This window comes from Heptranchias perlo, chromosome 3, assembly GCF_035084215.1.
Source record: "Heptranchias perlo isolate sHepPer1 chromosome 3, sHepPer1.hap1, whole genome shotgun sequence".
In the NCBI taxonomy this organism is placed as follows: Eukaryota; Metazoa; Chordata; class Chondrichthyes; order Hexanchiformes; family Hexanchidae; genus Heptranchias; species Heptranchias perlo.
The window spans coordinates 37,653,301-37,670,706 of NC_090327.1; the positions used below are offsets into that span (position 1 = coordinate 37,653,301).

General features: G+C 44.4%; 1 protein-coding gene across 1 annotated transcript in view; it reads left to right on the forward strand.

Annotated features, from left to right (window-relative positions):
- Positions 1-17,406, forward strand: part of nbeal2 (neurobeachin-like 2) — a 257,591-nt gene that overhangs the window by 118,793 nt on the left and 121,392 nt on the right. The window contains exons 6-12 of the mRNA XM_067978873.1: positions 788-870; positions 3,891-3,976; positions 6,390-6,696; positions 7,267-7,373; positions 9,262-9,348; positions 12,966-13,049; positions 15,634-15,732. Coding sequence (XP_067834974.1) covers positions 788-870; positions 3,891-3,976; positions 6,390-6,696; positions 7,267-7,373; positions 9,262-9,348; positions 12,966-13,049; positions 15,634-15,732 — 853 coding nt within the window. The remainder of the gene's footprint in view (positions 1-787; positions 871-3,890; positions 3,977-6,389; positions 6,697-7,266; positions 7,374-9,261; positions 9,349-12,965; positions 13,050-15,633; positions 15,733-17,406) is intronic.

Genomic DNA, 17,406 nt, shown 5'->3' on the forward strand with positions numbered 1-17,406 from the left:
TAGGCCACTCAGGAATGAAATCGGGAAGCATTTTTTCACACAAAGGTATCAAGGAATATGGAGCAAAGGTAGGTAATTGGTGTTGAGGTACAGTTCAGCCATGTTATCGTAGAATGGTGGAACAGGCTCGAGGGGCCGGATGGCCTACACCTGTTCCTATGCCCCGCCCCCACCACTTCCATCCTAATGTTACTCAAAGAGGCAGGACTGACAGAATGATGTCCCTCCCCCACCAGAAATCCTACCAGTTCTGCGGTTCTTACTCTTCTAAGACCTTTCATGCTGTTCCCAGGGAGGACATTGATTACTGATTAATTGATTGCCAGTAGGAGAAGTACTACAGGAGAATGAGGTTTTTATTTTAAACAAATTTTATATTTGGGCTTGAACAGCCTGCTCCCTGCACGGAGCGGCAAACTGCGGTTCTGATTTTCCTGCCACACCCCGACATGAGCTGATGCTTAGGGAGTACCACAAGTGGCATGGGCACCTAGCCCTTCACGTAAATGATCCGTCCCTAGGATTTGATATGGGGTCAATGCTGCGCAGCAATGGTACATAGGAACATAGCAACAGGAGTAGGCCATTCAACCCCTCAGTGGCAGATCAGAGCTCGTTGAAATTTGTCACCGCTCGCTTTTGAATGTTGGTGAGAAAGTGAGACTTTGATTTTTGGGTGGGATTTGTAAGTGGGTCTGAGAATGAGATCAATGATTTGCTGGCAAAGTTCAGCTGTTAGCACGGAACCTCCCAAAAGCCTAATTCTGCCAATCCTGTTTGGTTTCAGAGAGAGTATCAGTTCCGTGGAAAGGAGTAAATATAAGTTTGCACCAGCTGCTTTACCTCAGGAATTCAACACATTCTTCCACCGTAAGTAAAACTGCAAACGCTGACAGTTGCAGAGGGCTGGACGTGTACTATATGTCCAGGATATCACTGAGCTGGGAGTGTATTATGCACCCAGTGTAACAGAGGGCTGGGAGTGTATTATATATCCAGTGTAACTGAGGCCTGGGAGTGAATTATATGTCCAGTGTAACAGAGGCCTGGGAGTGAATTATATGTCCAATATAACAGAGGACTGGGAGTGTCTTGCATACAGGATATCACAGACCTGGGAATGTATACAGACAGGGTTATACAGAGCTGGAAAAGGAGATCCGGAGAGAAAATCCCAGGCACTGCCAAATTTAGAGCCCTCTGGTTGTCTCGAAGGATACGGGGCAAGGTAAAGCAGAAAAAGAAAGCTTCTGACTGTCACAGAAAACTAAATACTGCAGAAAGCTGAGAGGAGTATAGAAAGTACAGGGATGATGTAAAAAAGGAAATAAGGAAAGCAAAGAGAGGGCATGAACATATATTAGCTAGTAAGATTAAAGAAAACCCAAAGATGTTTTTTCAGTACATTAAGAACAAGAGGATAGCTAAGGAAAAGGTGGGACCTATCAGGGATGACGAGGGTAACTTGTGGGTAGGGTTTTAAATGAATATTTTGTCTCCGTATTCACAAAGGGAAGGGATGATCCGGGCGTAGTAGTTAAAGAGGAGAGGTGTGAAATATTGGATAAGATAAACATAACGAGAGAGGAAGTACTAGAGGGACTGGAATCTTGAAAGTTGATAAGTCACCAGGGCCGGATGGATTGTTTCCCAGGCTATTGAAGGAAGCCAGGGAGGAACTAACGGATGCTCTGAGGATCATTTTTCAATCCTCACTCAATACAGGGGAGATACCGGAGGACTGGAAGACTGCAAACGTAGTACAATTGTTTAAAAAGGGTACGAGGGAAAGGCCGAACAATTATAGGCCGGTCAGTCTTACCTCGATGGTGGGCAAACTATTAGAATCAATACTGAGAGATAGGATAAACTGTCGCTTGGAAAGGCATGGTTTAATCAGAGATAGTCAGCATGGATTTGTTCAGGGAAGGTCATGCCTTACAAATCTGATTGAATTCTTTGAGGAAGTGACAAGGAGGATTGATGAGGGTAGTGCAGTGGATGTTGTCTACATGGATTTTAGTAAGGCATTTGACAAGGTCCCACATGGCAAACTGGTCAGAAAGGTAAAAGCCCATGAGAAACAGGAAAATGTGGCGAATTGGATCCAAAATTGGCTCAGTGTCAGGAAACAAAGGGTAAAAGTGGATTGACGTCTTTGCGAATGGAAATCCATTTCCAGTGGTGTGCCACAGGGCTCAGTGTTGGGTCCCTTGCTGTTTGTGGTATATATTAATGATTTGGACTTGAATGTAGGGGGCACGATTGGCAAATTTGCAGATGACACAAAAATTGGCCGTGTAGTTGATAGCGAAGAGGATAGCTGTCGACTCCAAGAAGATATCAATGGGTTGATGGAGTGGGCGGAAAAGTGGCAAGTGGAGTTCAACCCAGAGAATTGTGAGGTAATGCACTTAGGGAGGGCAAACAGTAAAAGGGAATATGCAGTAAACGGGAATATATTGAGAAGGGTAGAGGAAGTGAGAGATCTTGGAGTGCATGTGCACAGATCCCTGAAGGTGGCAGTACAGGTAGATAAGGTTGCGAAGAAGGCATACCAAATGCTCTCCGTTATTAACCGAGATATAGAATACAAAAACAGGGATGTAATGATGGAACTGTATAAAACGCTGGTAAGGCCACATCTGGAGTATTGTGCGCAGTTCTGGTCGCTACATTACAGGAAGGACGTAATTGCTCTGGAGAGAGTGCAGAGAAGATTTACAAGAATGTTGCCAGGGCTTGAAAATTGCAGCTATAAGGAGAGATTGGATAGGCTGGGGTTGTTTTCCTTGGAGTAGAGGAGGCTGAGGGGAGACTTGATTGGGGTGTACAAAATTGAGGGGCCCAGATGGAGTAGACAGGGAGTACCTGTTTCCCCGAGTGGAGAGTTCAGGAACTAGAGGACATAAATTTAAGCTGATTGGCGGAAGAATTAGAGGGGACATGAGGAAAAACTTTTTTACCCAGAGGGTGGTGGGTGTATGGAATTCGCTGCCCAAATTGGTGGTAGAGGCACAGATCCTCAACTCTTCTAAAAAGTACGTGGATCTGTACCTAAAGTGCTGTAAGCTGCAGGGCTACTGACTGGGTGCTGGAAGGTGGGATTAGAATGGGCATCTGGTTGTTCTTTGAGCCGGCACGGACACGATGGGCTGCTGTGTCTTTTCTATGGTTCTATGCAAAACAGGCTGCTGATTCTCTTAACACTCATTTTTCGCCCGGCGATTAAAGTTAAACTTACCCCTGCTGCGTGCTATCCAGTGTGTGACACGGGGGAGGGGAGGTGTAATTTTGACTTTGGGTGATAGTATAAAACGGGCGATATCGGATGGGCCACCCATTATACATCTCTCCCGATTTTCATTTCGAATGACTTCAATGGAAATGAAAATCGGGAGACATAAATAATGGGCGGCTGATCATATATTGCCCGTTTATACTATCATCCAAAGTTTAAAATTACCCCCACTCTGTGTTCCCCTGCGTGCGACACGCTGCCCATTATCCTCCGTGCGACACACTGCCTGTTATACTGTTTCCAATACACACGCAGCCATTGCTTGTTCTCTCTATAGCGACAGATGTGTTACAGATAATTCTTCCCATGGGTGTATGTTAAGACAGCTTCATTCAATCATTGCCTTCAAAAGGGAACTGGATAAGTACTTGAAAGGAAAAATTTGCAGGGCTATGGGGAAAGGGCGGGGGAGTGGGACTGGCTGGAATGCTTTTGCATAGAGCCAGCACAGACTCGATGGGCCAAATGGCCTCCTTTCATGCTGTAATCTTTCTATGATTCTATGAAGACTTTATCGTACAAGCTCAACTTACCCACCTGGAGTTAATCTAACCTGCAGTTTCTTATGTTTTTTTCATAATCCTCACAGAAAGTTTCAAGAACAGCCAGAGCTTGCCAGAGGCAATCCACCTACGGCTGATATATCTCTATGGAGCCATTATCAGCGGGAGTAAGGTAACGCAAAGCTTGAGTACCAATCCCATAGCTGGAATCTGTAGCAATCCTAATCGGCAAAAAATAAAAAACTTTTCATCTGATGCTTGATTCCTCTCTTACCCCCAAGAAAGAAAGAACTTGCATTTAAAAATCATTTTTCAGATCTTCAGAATGTCCCAAAGTGCTTCATAGCCAATCAATTGTTTCGCAGCCAATTTGTATGCAGCAAGGTCCCAGAAACAGTAAACCGCTGTGCTGGTGTGGGTTGAGGGAGGGATGTTGGCCAGTCTTTCTCTGTTGTAATCTTCCTTGACTCCCTCTATTTCATCAGTACTGCAACAATCCTTCGAACCTCCAAGCTTACCATCCTACACACTCTTCCCCCTCCCTACATCTTCATTGAACGGCACAGAAATTGCAATGTTTGGACCAGCCCATGTTGGTGTTTATCCTCCGCACGAGCAGTATTCCTAATCCCATGTGCCCGCCCTGTTTCCATATCCCTTTATCCCCTTTCCTTTAATCACCTATCAAATCTATTCTTAAATTCTGACATGGTCTCTGCTTCAATCTCTGATAGAGCATTCCACGGCCTCCCAAACCATGTTTAAAAAAAGTTTCCCCTGCCCTCTGTTTCTCTCATTAAATTTTACATCTATGTTCGTTCTGGACCCCTCAACTACTGCAGAAAGCCTATTTCTCTCTACCCTGTCCCATCCCTTCATAATTTTAAATGTTTCTATCAAATCACCTCATAACCTCCTCTGTTCTAAACTCAACACATTGTCTCCTACTCCTTACAGATGGAGAATGATTATTTGCGTGAGGTACTGGAAGGCTTTTGTCCCCAGGGAACCATACTCCAGCAAGTGTTGGCGTTTTGATGAAATGGATGGGAGGAGGGAGCCCTCATTGAGCTTCAAATGAGGGCAGTGGGCCCTGACAGTGAAGGGGAATGTTTGACATGGATTTTGTGATTGAGGCAGTGACCATGTCAACACTTAATAATAGGTTAGATAGGTTATTGAAGGAAAAAGGATCAAAGGAATATGGGAATAGGATGGGCACATGGGATTAGGACTAGGAACACAGGAACCATTCAGCTCCGAGCCTGTTCCTCCATTCAATTAGATCATGGCTGATCTGTACATCAACTCCTTTTAACTGCTTTTGCTCCATATCCCTTGATACCCTTACCTAACAAAAATCTGTCAATCTCAGACTCAAAAATTTCAATTGACCCAACATCCATAGCCTTTTGGGGGAGCGAGTTCCAGATTCCCACTACCTTTGTGTGAAGAAGTGTGTCCTGATTTCACTCCTAAATGGACACTAAATACACCCTAATTTTAAGATTATGCCCTCTTGTTCTAGATTCCCCACCAGCAGAAATAGATTCTAGTTACCCTATCGAATCTCTTTATTATTTTAAAGATCTTTATTGGATCACCCCTCAAGGGAATACAAACCAAGTTAATGCAACCTGTCCTCATAATTTAACCCTTGTGTGAAGGATAAACACCAATACAGACTGGTTGGGCCAAACAGCCTGTTTTCATGTTGTTATCAGCATCTTAGTGAGATCCTTGTACATTGAAACATATGAAGATAGCTCACAAGATAATTATGACGAGGATGGCCATTCGGCCCATTTTAATTCATCCATCCAGAGAGATCCTACACATCCTCCCCATTGGAGCATCAAAATGTTTCCTTAATGATTCCAGGATTTCTGCCTTCAGTACTTTGATCACTTTTAGTGATATCAGTCTTAACATTGCTGTTTACTAGTTTGAACCTCTTGCCTTTGTATTTCAATTTAAAGTAATATTCCAGGTTTACTTTTTTCCATTCCTTAACTATTTTAGAAACCTTTATAAGATCACATCTGAGACGACTCCTTACCAAGCTGAAAAGCCAAAATTCCTCCAATGGAAACGTAACTACAAAACAAAATGCTGTTTTCCTCCACTAATATTGCAAATGATTCCTGGCTAATGTATTACATAAAATCTACAGCACAGAAACAGCCCATTCGGCCCAACTGGTCTATGCCAGTGTTTGAACTCCACACAAGCCTCCTGCCACCCTGCCCACCATATCTCTCCATTCCCTTCTCCCTCATAGGAACATAGGAATTGCTAGACGAAAAGTAACTATTCTTCGTGTGTCACCCTAAATACTGAGTATGTGTCGGCTATTCGATCGCGTAGGCAACGGGGTCATCACCTCCTCACCCACGCTCGTTCTCAGCGGAAACCCAAACACATGGAGAGTTCTTGCCCACCTGGGCGGTAATCTGGTAGAACACATCGTCCCGGCCTTTATAGAACCCATGCGATTTTCATTCCGTTGATTTCAATCAGTTCAGCACGTGACTGTTTAGTCCCAGAGGGCCAGGTTTCACTCTCTCTCTCTGTTCTTCATGCAGCAAAATGCACTACTTGCCATCACCCCAACCTCCGTCGAGGTGCTCATGCTGGTTCTCAGGACCTCGTGTGACGCAGGAACTCAGGAGCAGAAGGACACCAGGCCATTGCAAGTGGCCTTGAAGTGCCTGATTGTAATGATCCACATTCTCCACGCCAGCAGCCTCGACCAGAGGAGAGTGGCAATCAAGACGATATTGGACAGCTACTTCAAGTTGTTGAACGCTGACAGGCCAGTGGCAGTGCTGGAAGAGGGGACAAAAACCCGACTGGAGGACGGGTTCATCACCCTACGGATCAACATGCTCAGTAAGTGAAGTTGTTGTTTTCGTATCTTTGTGGCCTGCGCTTGAAGGGGGGTAAATTCAAAACTAATCTGTGGAAATAATATTTCAGTGAGCGAGTGGTCAATCTATGGAACAGGCTCCTTAGGGAGATGGTGGTAGCAGTTAGTATTGATTAATTTAAATGCAAATTAGATAGATTTCTCTCAGAAAATAATATTTGGCAATACAGTATATGAGTAATTTGAGACTTAACGTGGTAAGTGTAGAATGCTTGGGAAGGAACAGGTGACTTTGGACCAATGGTTCCCAAAGCTCTCCACCACTGAGGTTTTCATTGCATTTGTTGTAGACTAATTGATAGAGATTGATTGCTGTGATTAGTCAACAACTCCATTACCGTTGTTTCATGCGACCACCAGGGTGGTAGAAGATGAACCTTGGTCTTTTCTCACCAAGCAATTCCGATGTTCCTATGTTCTGACTCAGAGTAAGAGTAGTATCAACTGAACCACTGTAGATTGTTCTTGTTGTTCCTTTAATTTTCCCCCTTTGCAGTGGTTGTTGATGCAGAATTGCGCTTTTTGTGTTGCAGGTGCCATCTCAGAGATGTTGAACTGTCAGGATCGGCCCGTGCTTCAGGCCGTGTTCCTTAATAACAACTGCTTCGAGCACATCATCCGACTCATCCAGAACAGCAAGGTATGGGCAGCTCACCATGCAGTTCCATCTTATTGGTTGCTATTGTCTTGCTGTGCTTTTGTTTTTCTTCCCTGGACTCTTATAGGTGAAGTTAGGCCCTTACAAGCAAGGTAGATTCTGTTGTTTAGATGAAAAGGGAAATCCAGAATGCTCGAACTCTGAAACTAAAATTGAAGATGCTGAAAATACACAACATCAGTAAGAATCAAGATGGTTTGAAGAGAAAAGATAGGTTGAAGCTTGAGTGAACGTCCCTTTTCATTTGTTTCCCTAATTTTCTCCCCTTCTTTGGGAGGGCTATGGGGAAAGAGCGGGTGAGTGGGACTAATTGGATAGTTCTTCCAAAGAGTGGGCACAGCCATGATGGACCGAATGGCCTCCTTCTGTGCTGTTAAATTCTATGATTCTATTCCTCCAGGCTCTTGGCTCGGGTACTGGCTGCCATTCATTACCCAATCCAAGTGGCCATTCTTTGTGTGTTGGCCCAGCTCCTGAGAATTTCAGCTATTTGACCGCGCAGGGATCGGGGTCATCACATGCGGACCCGCTCTTGTTCTCAGCAGACACCGAGACTCATGGGCAGGGAGATTTTCGCCTTTACCATCTGGGAGGTAATCTGGCAGAACGGATCACCTGCCCTTTATAGAACCCACGTGATTTTTCAAAAGTAGGAAGCCTGCTCCAGACCCACAGCGAGGATTGGATGCTCCCTGAATTATAACGAAAAAGGATTCAATGGGCGAGCAGCATCCAGCGGTCAGCGCTGCAGGCATCAGGGATCCCCTGAGGAAAAAGGTGGCAGCTTTTGTGTGAATTAAACTATGTGTTTGTGTGTTGGTTAGTGTGTGTGTACAAGCGTACGCAATGTGGGTGCGCGCGAGCGAGTGAGTGTGAGAGTATGCAAGTGAGTAAGCCTAAGTGTATGAGTGACTGTGAGAGTTAGTGCACGTGAGCATATCTAGGTGTGAGTGTGCGCGAGTGAATGTGAGCGTCAGCCCGTAAGTATACGTAGGTGGAAGTGAATATGCGAGTGAGTCTGAATGTGTGTGAGTGTACATGAGTGAGTGCATGCAAGTGAGTGAGTATATCCGTGTGGGTGAGTGGGAGTATGAGGGAGTAAGTGTGTGTGTGTGTGTGACACCAGTTAGTCCATAAGGATGGTGTTTTGTGCATCGTTTAAAGAAGCTAGGTATAGGCTGAGAGTCTTTTTGCTGGAAAGTAAGGTATCTACCAAAAAAAATGTTATAAACCTCGGTTTTGTTGGCTTCACAGAGCCCGGGACTGCCAGCACACCCTGCAGCTATACTGTTGAAAACAGCAGTGAGATGGGGCGGGCTTGCAACTTAGAACCGACCGAGGAGCTGATCTAACCAGCTGGGCCCATAGTCCCCTCGGCCAGTGGCACAGCGTCCTACCTGGTCTGAGGTCTCCAACTTCTGTTCTCTGAGAGTGGAATGGTCCAGCTTGGAGGGAAACCCATCTTCTTGGGTCTCCCCAAATTTACACAAGGTTGGGGGGGGGTGGTGGTGGGTGGTTGTTCTCCTGATCTCCTGTTACTTACAGCATTTCTCCTAGACCTTTCACCAATCTCCTGACCAAGTTATGACAGGAGATCGGAGGAACCACTGCGGGAGATCAGGGCTGATATGTTTCTGTACTAAATGGATGGGCACTTTGAACAAAAACACATCGTCCCCCAGCATTTACCCGCTTTTAACCCGAGAGTTAACATTAAAGATGATTGACGTTGCACTGTTGTGTGTTTTGCGAGCTTTGTCTGGTTTCTGATGTCATGTTTTTTTTCCCCTTTTTTTTTATCGCTTTTCCAACCCCTCCCCCGTTCACCCACCCACCCTTCACCCACACCTCCTTTCCCTCTCTTTGACAGCTCTATGTAAGCAGTAGGTCTAAGGATGACAGCAAGGGTGGGAGTGATCTTGCCACTCAGTTACTGACTGAAATCAATCTCAGCAAGGTATTACTGGAGGTGCCGATACTCTGACTGGGAGAGAATGACCAGGCCTGATGTCAGCATGGTGCGATCAGCAACTGTCAAAGTTACCTTCCTTCCCTCCCCCTTCTCTCTCTCTTTCAGTTTTATCTTTCTGTCGCTTGCAGTCTTTCTCTTTTGTTTGTGTCTCAGTTCTTTCTCTCTTGTTTATTTCTTTTCTTATGCTCCCTGTGTTTTCTCTCTCTCAATTAAACATTCTGCGCGCTCTCACTCTCTCTCTCTATCATCCATCCATTGTCTTTTTCTTCCCTTTTACTCTTTCAGTCTCAGGCACTCCTCATGCTTTCTTTCGTTTCACTCTCCTTGCTCTATTTCATTTTTGTTTTTTTCTCTTTCATTTTCAATCCATTTTTCCACTTTCCTCCTTTTTGTCCTCTGTTCCTCCTCATCTTCTCTCCCACCCCTTTTTCTTCTCTTCACCCTTTCTTTCTCCTCCTCCCCTCTCCCCTTTCTTCTCCTCCCCTCTCCCTTTTCTTTCTCCTCCTCCCCTCTCCCCTTTCTTTCTCTTTCTCCTCCTCCCCTCTCCCCTTTCTCTTTCTCCTCCTCCCTTCCCCCCTCTCTTTCTCTTTCTCCTCCTCCCTTTTCCTCCCTCTCTTTCTCCTCCTCCCTTTTCCCCCCTCTCTTTCTCTTTCTCCTCCTCCCTTTTCCCCCCCTCTCATCCCCATTTTCTATTCTTTCCCTCCATTTTCCCCCTTTTTCTATCCTCTCCATTTTCAGCTCTCCTTTCCCCTTTTGTAACTCACTATCACCCTTTATTATCATCTCAACTGCTTTCAATTTTTTTCTCTTCTCCTTCACTTTTCACCCCTCCTTCCTTCCCTAAAAAGCCAGCAAGAAGCATGCATAACCTGATTACTGAGGGAAAAAATGAAAGCTTTTTAAAAAAGCAAAACAAATCTGAAAGCAAATCCTTAGTCTATTAAATCTATAAGGAGAGCTGCAGCGTGCTGACACCACCTGGTTGCTGGTGGTGCTGATCCTGTCTCTTGTCCTGTATTTCATAAGACTGCCAATCATCAGTGTTATTCTAATTGAAATTTGTGATTGTGAAGTAAATTACATCACCCCACAACAAGAAGGTGCAAATACTTGATAGCCACACCCCAAATACTGACTGAAATGTATAAAACTTGTGATACTGTGATATAACATTGCACTATTACACTCAGCCTGCGTGAGCTAATGAAAGAGATTCAGCAAGGATTTTTGAAGGGTAGGTCATGTTTGATCAATCTAGTTGAATTTTTTGAGGCAGTCACTAACCTGGTAGGCAGGGCTGTCTGTGGATGTTGTGTAGATGGGAGCAGGAAGTTACAGGCACATAGACGGATTAAGGGAGTGGGCAAAACTGTGACAGATGGAGTTCAATGTGGGGAAGTACGAGGTCATCCACTTTGGATCCAATAAATACAAATTAGAATATTTTCTTAATGGTGAGAGACCAGGAATTGAGGAGGAGTAATGGGATTTGGGTGTCCAGGTACACAAATGACTAAAAGCTAGTGAATAGGTACAAAATGTAATCAAAAAGACTAATAGAATGTTGGCCTTTATCTCAAGGGGGCTGGAATCCAAAGGGGAAGAAGTTATACTTCCATTTTGCCTTGGTCAGACCCTATCTGGAGTAGTGTGTTCAGTTCTGGGCACCGCACCTCAGGAAGGATATATTGACCTTGAAGGGGGTACAGTGCAGATTCACCAGAATGATACTAGGGGTTAAAGGGTTAAATTACAAGGTCAGGTTCCATCAACTTGGCTTGTATTCCCATAAGTAAAGTAGGTTGAGAGGTGATCAAATCGAGGTGTTTAAAATGATAAAGGGATTTGATAGGGTAGATACAGAGAAACCATTTCCTGTGATGGGGAAACCAGAACAAGAGGGCATTATCTTAAAATTGGAGCTAGGTCACTCAGAAGGGAAATCAGGAAGTACTTTTTCACACAAAGGATGGTGGAAATCTGGAACACTCTCCTGCAAAACATTGTAGATGCTAGATCAATTGAAATTTTCAAGACTGAGATCGAAAGATTTTTTTTATTAGGTAAAGGTATCAAGGGATGGATCAAAGACAGGTACAGTTGAGGTACAGATCAGCCATGATCAAATTGAATGGCAGAACAGGCTTGAGGGGCTGAATGGTCTCCTCCTGTTCCTATGTTCCTTTGAGAGGTGCTAGAAGGGGCCGGCCCACTTATTGGGCTTTATAAGAAAGTTGAGGCTTGTTGAGAGAAAACCGAGCTTCTTGAAAGCAACTTTATGATGCCAGTATGAGGTGGGGGGCGATATTTTCATTCTGCACAATGCATGATCTCCACATTCCAGAGGTGGAAGATGGTCTCTGCTGCAGCGAGGGGGACCAATGTGATCTGAGCACGTGTGTTGTGGTGTGATGTCCATGTTTTAAATCCCACTAAAACATGATGCTGATTTCTGTGGTTGTGGTGAACATATTGTGTGATGTAGCGTCACGGTGACTTGTGTCTGCACTGATCCAGTTGTGCACTGCTGGCTATGACTACAGGGGAAGGATTCTTGTCCGTTAGAGGTACGATAAAACTTTGAAAAAAAAAATAAAGGTAATTTCTCACTGCGTCTGGGATGAAATTGCAAGTTTAAGAAAGCAATCGGACTCTCACAGCACTGCTTATCATCTGTCACAGATCAAAATTCCACCATGGCAAGGCGTAAAATTCAATTCAAGTCAATAAATCTGGTAATTTGTGGACTGGCACCAGAAAAAAAATGACCATGGAAGCTTCCAGATTGTCATTTTAAAAAAAAACAACTAATGTCCTTCATGGAAGGGAACCTGCCACCCCTACCTGGTCTGTTCTTGACGTGACTCCAGTCTCTCAATACATGGTTGACTCTTAATGCCCTTTGAAGTGGGCTAGCAAGCCACCCAGTTTTTAACAATTGCTAGTGGTTCAAGAAGAAGGCCCACTACCACCTTCTGAGAGTAACTAGGGATGGGCAATAAATGCTGGCCTTGCCAGTGGTGCCCACATCCTGTGAATTTTTTTTTAAAGAGAGTGTACAGTATTTCTTAGCACTGCTCATTCTGCCCCAACCCACTCTACGCACACACGCCCACAGAACTTTACAGGATTGCTTGTACACTTCTCTCTCCCAGCTTTTTTAAATTCATTCTCGGGATCTGGTGCATCGTTGGCAAGGCCGGCATTTATTGCCCACCCTTAGTTGCCCTGAGAAGGTGGTGGTGGCCTTTCCCTTGATCTGCTGTAGGTGCAGATTATGTCTTCATACGTAGCATTGAATGGTGGTATAATGCAACTGAATGGTTTGCTAGGCCATTTCAGAGAGCAGTTAAGCGTCCACCACGTTGGTGCCTTAGCTTGAAGATATCAATAGTAGGAAAATGCAAGTCCAATCATCCTGGGGTAAAAATAGATCTTGTCTCCTCATCTCTTTTCCCAATCGGTCATCACGGGAACGTGCACATCACAGTCGGCCTGATTCCTGTGATGGATTGTTGTAGCACAATATCGTGACGTTCCTACTCAATGATCAGTGTGTCTTGTTTAAGGTGGAATTGTGACTCTCTCTGGCTCCCTTACAGGTATTCGAGAAAGAGTCAAACTCCATCACAGTGCACGCTATCAGAGTGCTGACTGCAATCATGAAGAATTCGCCCTCCGCCAAGGTACAGCTGTCGGGAGTGCTGATGTCATGGGGTGGTTGTTCTGAATTTTACCAACAAGCATGGTTATAATTATTCTTTTATGGTGTATCTGTGATTCTGCTTACATAATGAAGATTGAAGGAACAGAGGGTCAGATGCTGGGTTAATGCTAAGACAAGGCTGATGGGATGAAAGGCTCCTCTGTTTGTTGGCTGTGAGCGTCCTACACAAAATGAGTTGGGCAGTCTCAAACCAGCTCCTGGTGGGTATGGCCATACAGCACTGATATTTGCCCCTAATTCAGCACTAATTGACATTCTCTGCCAGAGAAGCCACATTGGGGCGCAGTAGAGGGAGTTTTACTCTACATCTAACCGTGCTGTACCTAGGAGTGCTTGGGAGAAGACCTTTGGTCCATTTAGCCCACCTATCCACCGTATTCCCTCGGTTCATTTCTAATAACCCTGAATCCTATTTGTTCACAAGAACCTGTCGAGTTTCTTCTTGAAACCCATGAATGTTTCTTGTTCCACCACCTATGTCGATAATCTGTTCCACAGACTTACCAATCTTTTAGTAAAAAAGCTCCTTCTGCATTTCCTACTTTCTTTTGTTGTGTTTAATTTTTAAAGATGACCCCTTATGCTCAAGTTCTGAACAGGGCAGAAAAGTTTACTTGCATCCAATTTGTCCAGTGCTTTCATAATTTCAAACACTTCCAACATATCCCCTCTCGGTCTTCTATTTTCAAGATAGAAAAGACTCATTCTCCAGCATCAATTTCCCTCGTCTTTAAGACTACAAAATCCACACTTTTCACATATATCCTCCCTATCTTTGTAACCTCCTCCAGCCCCACAACCTTCTGAGAACTCTGCGTTCCTCCAACTTTGGCCTCTTGTTCATCCCCCCCATTTCCTTCATCCCGTCATTGGCGGCTGTGCCTTCAGCCATCCTGGGCCCTAAGTTCTCGGGTTCCCTACCTAAACTTCTCCACCTCTCTCTGCTCCTTTAAGACGCTCCTTAAAACCTATCTCTTTGACTAAGCTTTTTGTCAACTGTCCCAATGTCTCCTATTTTAGCTCAGTGTCAATTTTTTTCTTATTATGCTCCTGTGAAGTGCATTGGGATATTTTACTAAGTTAAAGGCGCTATATAATTGCAAATTGTTGTTGTATAATTTATATAGTATTTATTATGGAGTGTGTGCTATATATAACGTATACCTGTGACAATTTGTAATTATTTATCTTTCGGACTGTCACCAGGCTGATTTAGTGTTATGTAGCTACGATTTTAAACTAACTCTCCCGGTGAGAATGGGGGGTAGCGTTTGGGTCGGACGCCTGACTTACACCCTGCCGGATTTTCGGCCCCATTCTCACAGGGCGTGTTAGGTTAAAATCGGGACTTGTATATCAATGGGCTGTAGCTTAAATCACTGTTGAGTACATGTTGTCTCATTATACTTCTTTTGTGAGGTGCTTAACTCTTCACCTCACATCACTCCCACCTCCTCAGCGACTGAGCTATAACCGCCTGTACCTCACCACCAAAATGCTTTCTTCAGATGCCAACTTCAAAGAACAAAATCTAGAATAGTATTACTGGGTATTATAATACTGTGTGTTTTTCACAGTTCCAAGTGAACACTCGTTTAAATAAGAAACTATTGACATTGGGAATCATGAATGACTTGAGTGTTGCTTTCAAGCAAGCCAATTGGCTAGTAGGATATGAGGATAGATAATGAGTCAGAATGTCTTCACTTATCTTATTAAGGGAATTTTCAGATTTTCTCAATCTTGAAAGATCCCTGTTTTGAACTAGTTTCCAGATCTCTCTCAGCCACATTATGGGGTATAATTTTCTAGTAATTATTATTCTTGCTGTCCATTGTCCTTTTACCAGTCAGACCCACTACAGAGACTTGAGCACATAATATGGGCTGACACTTCAGTGCAGTATTGAGGGAGTGCTGCACTGTCAGAGGTGCAGTCTTTCAGATGTGTCGTTAAACCGACACAGGTGAACACAAATGATCCCATGACACTTTTGAAGATTTTTCCACACCGTTCACCTGAGGAAGGAGGAAGCCTCCGAAAGCTTGTGGAATTTAAAATAAATTTGTTGGACTATAACTTGTTGTTGTAAAATTATTTACTTTTGAAGAAGAGTAGGGGAGTTCTCCCCGGTGTCATGGCCAATATTTATCTCTTAACCAACATCACTAAAATAGATTATTTGGTCATTATCTCGTTGCAGTTTGTGGGACCTTGCTGGGCACAAATTGGCTGCCATGTTTACCCACATTATAACAGTGCCCACACTTCAAAAGTACTTCATTGGCTGTGAAGCGCTTTGGGATGTCCTGAGATCGTGAGAAGTGCTATAGAATTGCAGGACTTTCTTTTAATTAATAATTTGTTGGTAGAATTATGTTGTTGTGATTAGCTTTGACCGTATGAGATTTTGCTCGTTGACAGGAAAAAAAAACAGCGCGTTACCATTTCTGGAGAGGGGTTTGTGCCTTACAATGCTCGTGCCTACTCAAATTGTAACAAAGTGGTTCACTCATCGGCTGCCTCGAACTTTCTGCCAACAGGAGGTGTTCAAGGAACGTATCGATTACTCTCATCTGTATGAAGTGCTGAAGAGTCAGGGGCAGCCAACGAGTCGTCTGCTGCAGGAAATCATGAACATGGTAAGTAGAGGTGCGCACCCTTCCCCGATGGTTCATGGGGGTAAAGACACTGACTGGGTGGCAATAAAGCTATTCACAATATATATCAATGATTTGGATGAGGGAACTAAATGTAATATTTCCAGTTTGCAGACGACACAAAGATGGGGTGGAATGTGAGCTGTGAGGAGGATGCAAAGAGGCTCCAGTGTGATTTAGACAAGTTGGGTGAGTGGGCAAGAACAGGCAGATGCAGTATAATGTGGATAAATGTGAGGTTATCCACGTTGGTTGTAAAAACAGAGGCAGGTTATTATCCGAATGGTGATAGATTGGGAAAAGGGGAGGTGCAACGAGACCTGGGTGTCCTTGTACACCAGTCATTTAAAGCGAGCATTCAGGTGCAGCAAGCAGTTAGGAAAGCGAATGGTATGTTGGCCTTCATTGCAAGAGGATTTGAGTACAGGAGCAGGGATGTCTTACTGCAGTTATACAGGGCCTTGGTGAGACCACATCTGGGGTATTGTGTGCAGTTTTGGTCTCCTTATCTGAGGAAGGATGTCCTAGCCATGGAGGGAGTGCAACAAAGGTTTACCAAACTGATTCCTGGGATGGCAGGACTGACGTATGAGGAGAGATTGGGTCGACTAGGCCTATACTCACTAGAGTTTAGAAGAATGAGAGGTGATCTCATTGAAACATATAAAATTCTAACAGGACTAGACAGACTAGATGCAGGGAGGATGTTCCCGATGGCTGGGAGTCCAGAACCTGGAGTCACAGTCTCAGGATACGGGGTATGCCATTTAGAACTGAAATGAGGAGAAATTTCTTCACTCAGAGGGTGGTGAACCTGTGGAATTCTCTACCACAGAAGGCAGTGGAGGCCAAGTCATTAAATATATTCAAGAAGGAGATAGATATTTTTCTTAAAGCTAACGGGATCAAGGGATATGGGGAAAAAGCAGGAATAGAGTACTGAGTTAGACGATCAGCCGTGATCATTTTGAATGGTGGAGCAGGGCCAAATGGCCTGCTCTTGCTCCTATTTTCTGTGTTTCTATAAGCCATACACAGCAGATCTCGGCTGTGCTACAGTTGGTATTGACGCCCTGCACTGAGGGGGGAAGGAAGCTGCTGGGGCTCCCACTCCTGACCTGTTTCCATTTTGATCTCGGGATGTGGGCGACGCTGGCAAGGCCGCCAATTATTGCCCATCCCTAATTGAGAAAGTGATGGTGGTGGGCGTTCTGGTAACGTCTGGTTTTTTTTTAATCACTGAGTGGCTTTCCAACCACATTGGGCCCGATTTTTTATCCCCTCCGCCAGGCGGGAATCAGTTGGTCGTGCAATTAAATTAGCTGCACGGCACTTATGGCCCCATTCCCATTGATGTCCAGGTTGCTGTCATTTTGATTGGGGCCTTAAAATGGGTGGTCAAGGCATTTGCCAGAAACAGGTGGGAGCATCATTAGCCCATGCAAATCGGGATCCTTTGATCTCAATAGGACCTCGATGAAATTTCGAAGCACCAATGGGTCAAGTGTGAACCGTACGTGCTCCGTGCATTGGTTCTTGGCGTTGAATGGCCTAACCATTGGTCCTTAAAGGGACCGCTGCAGACCACTACAAAAAGAAGTTTAAAAACATCATGTTGGAGCCACAAAACTCAACAATTGCGCTGTCTGACCTTCC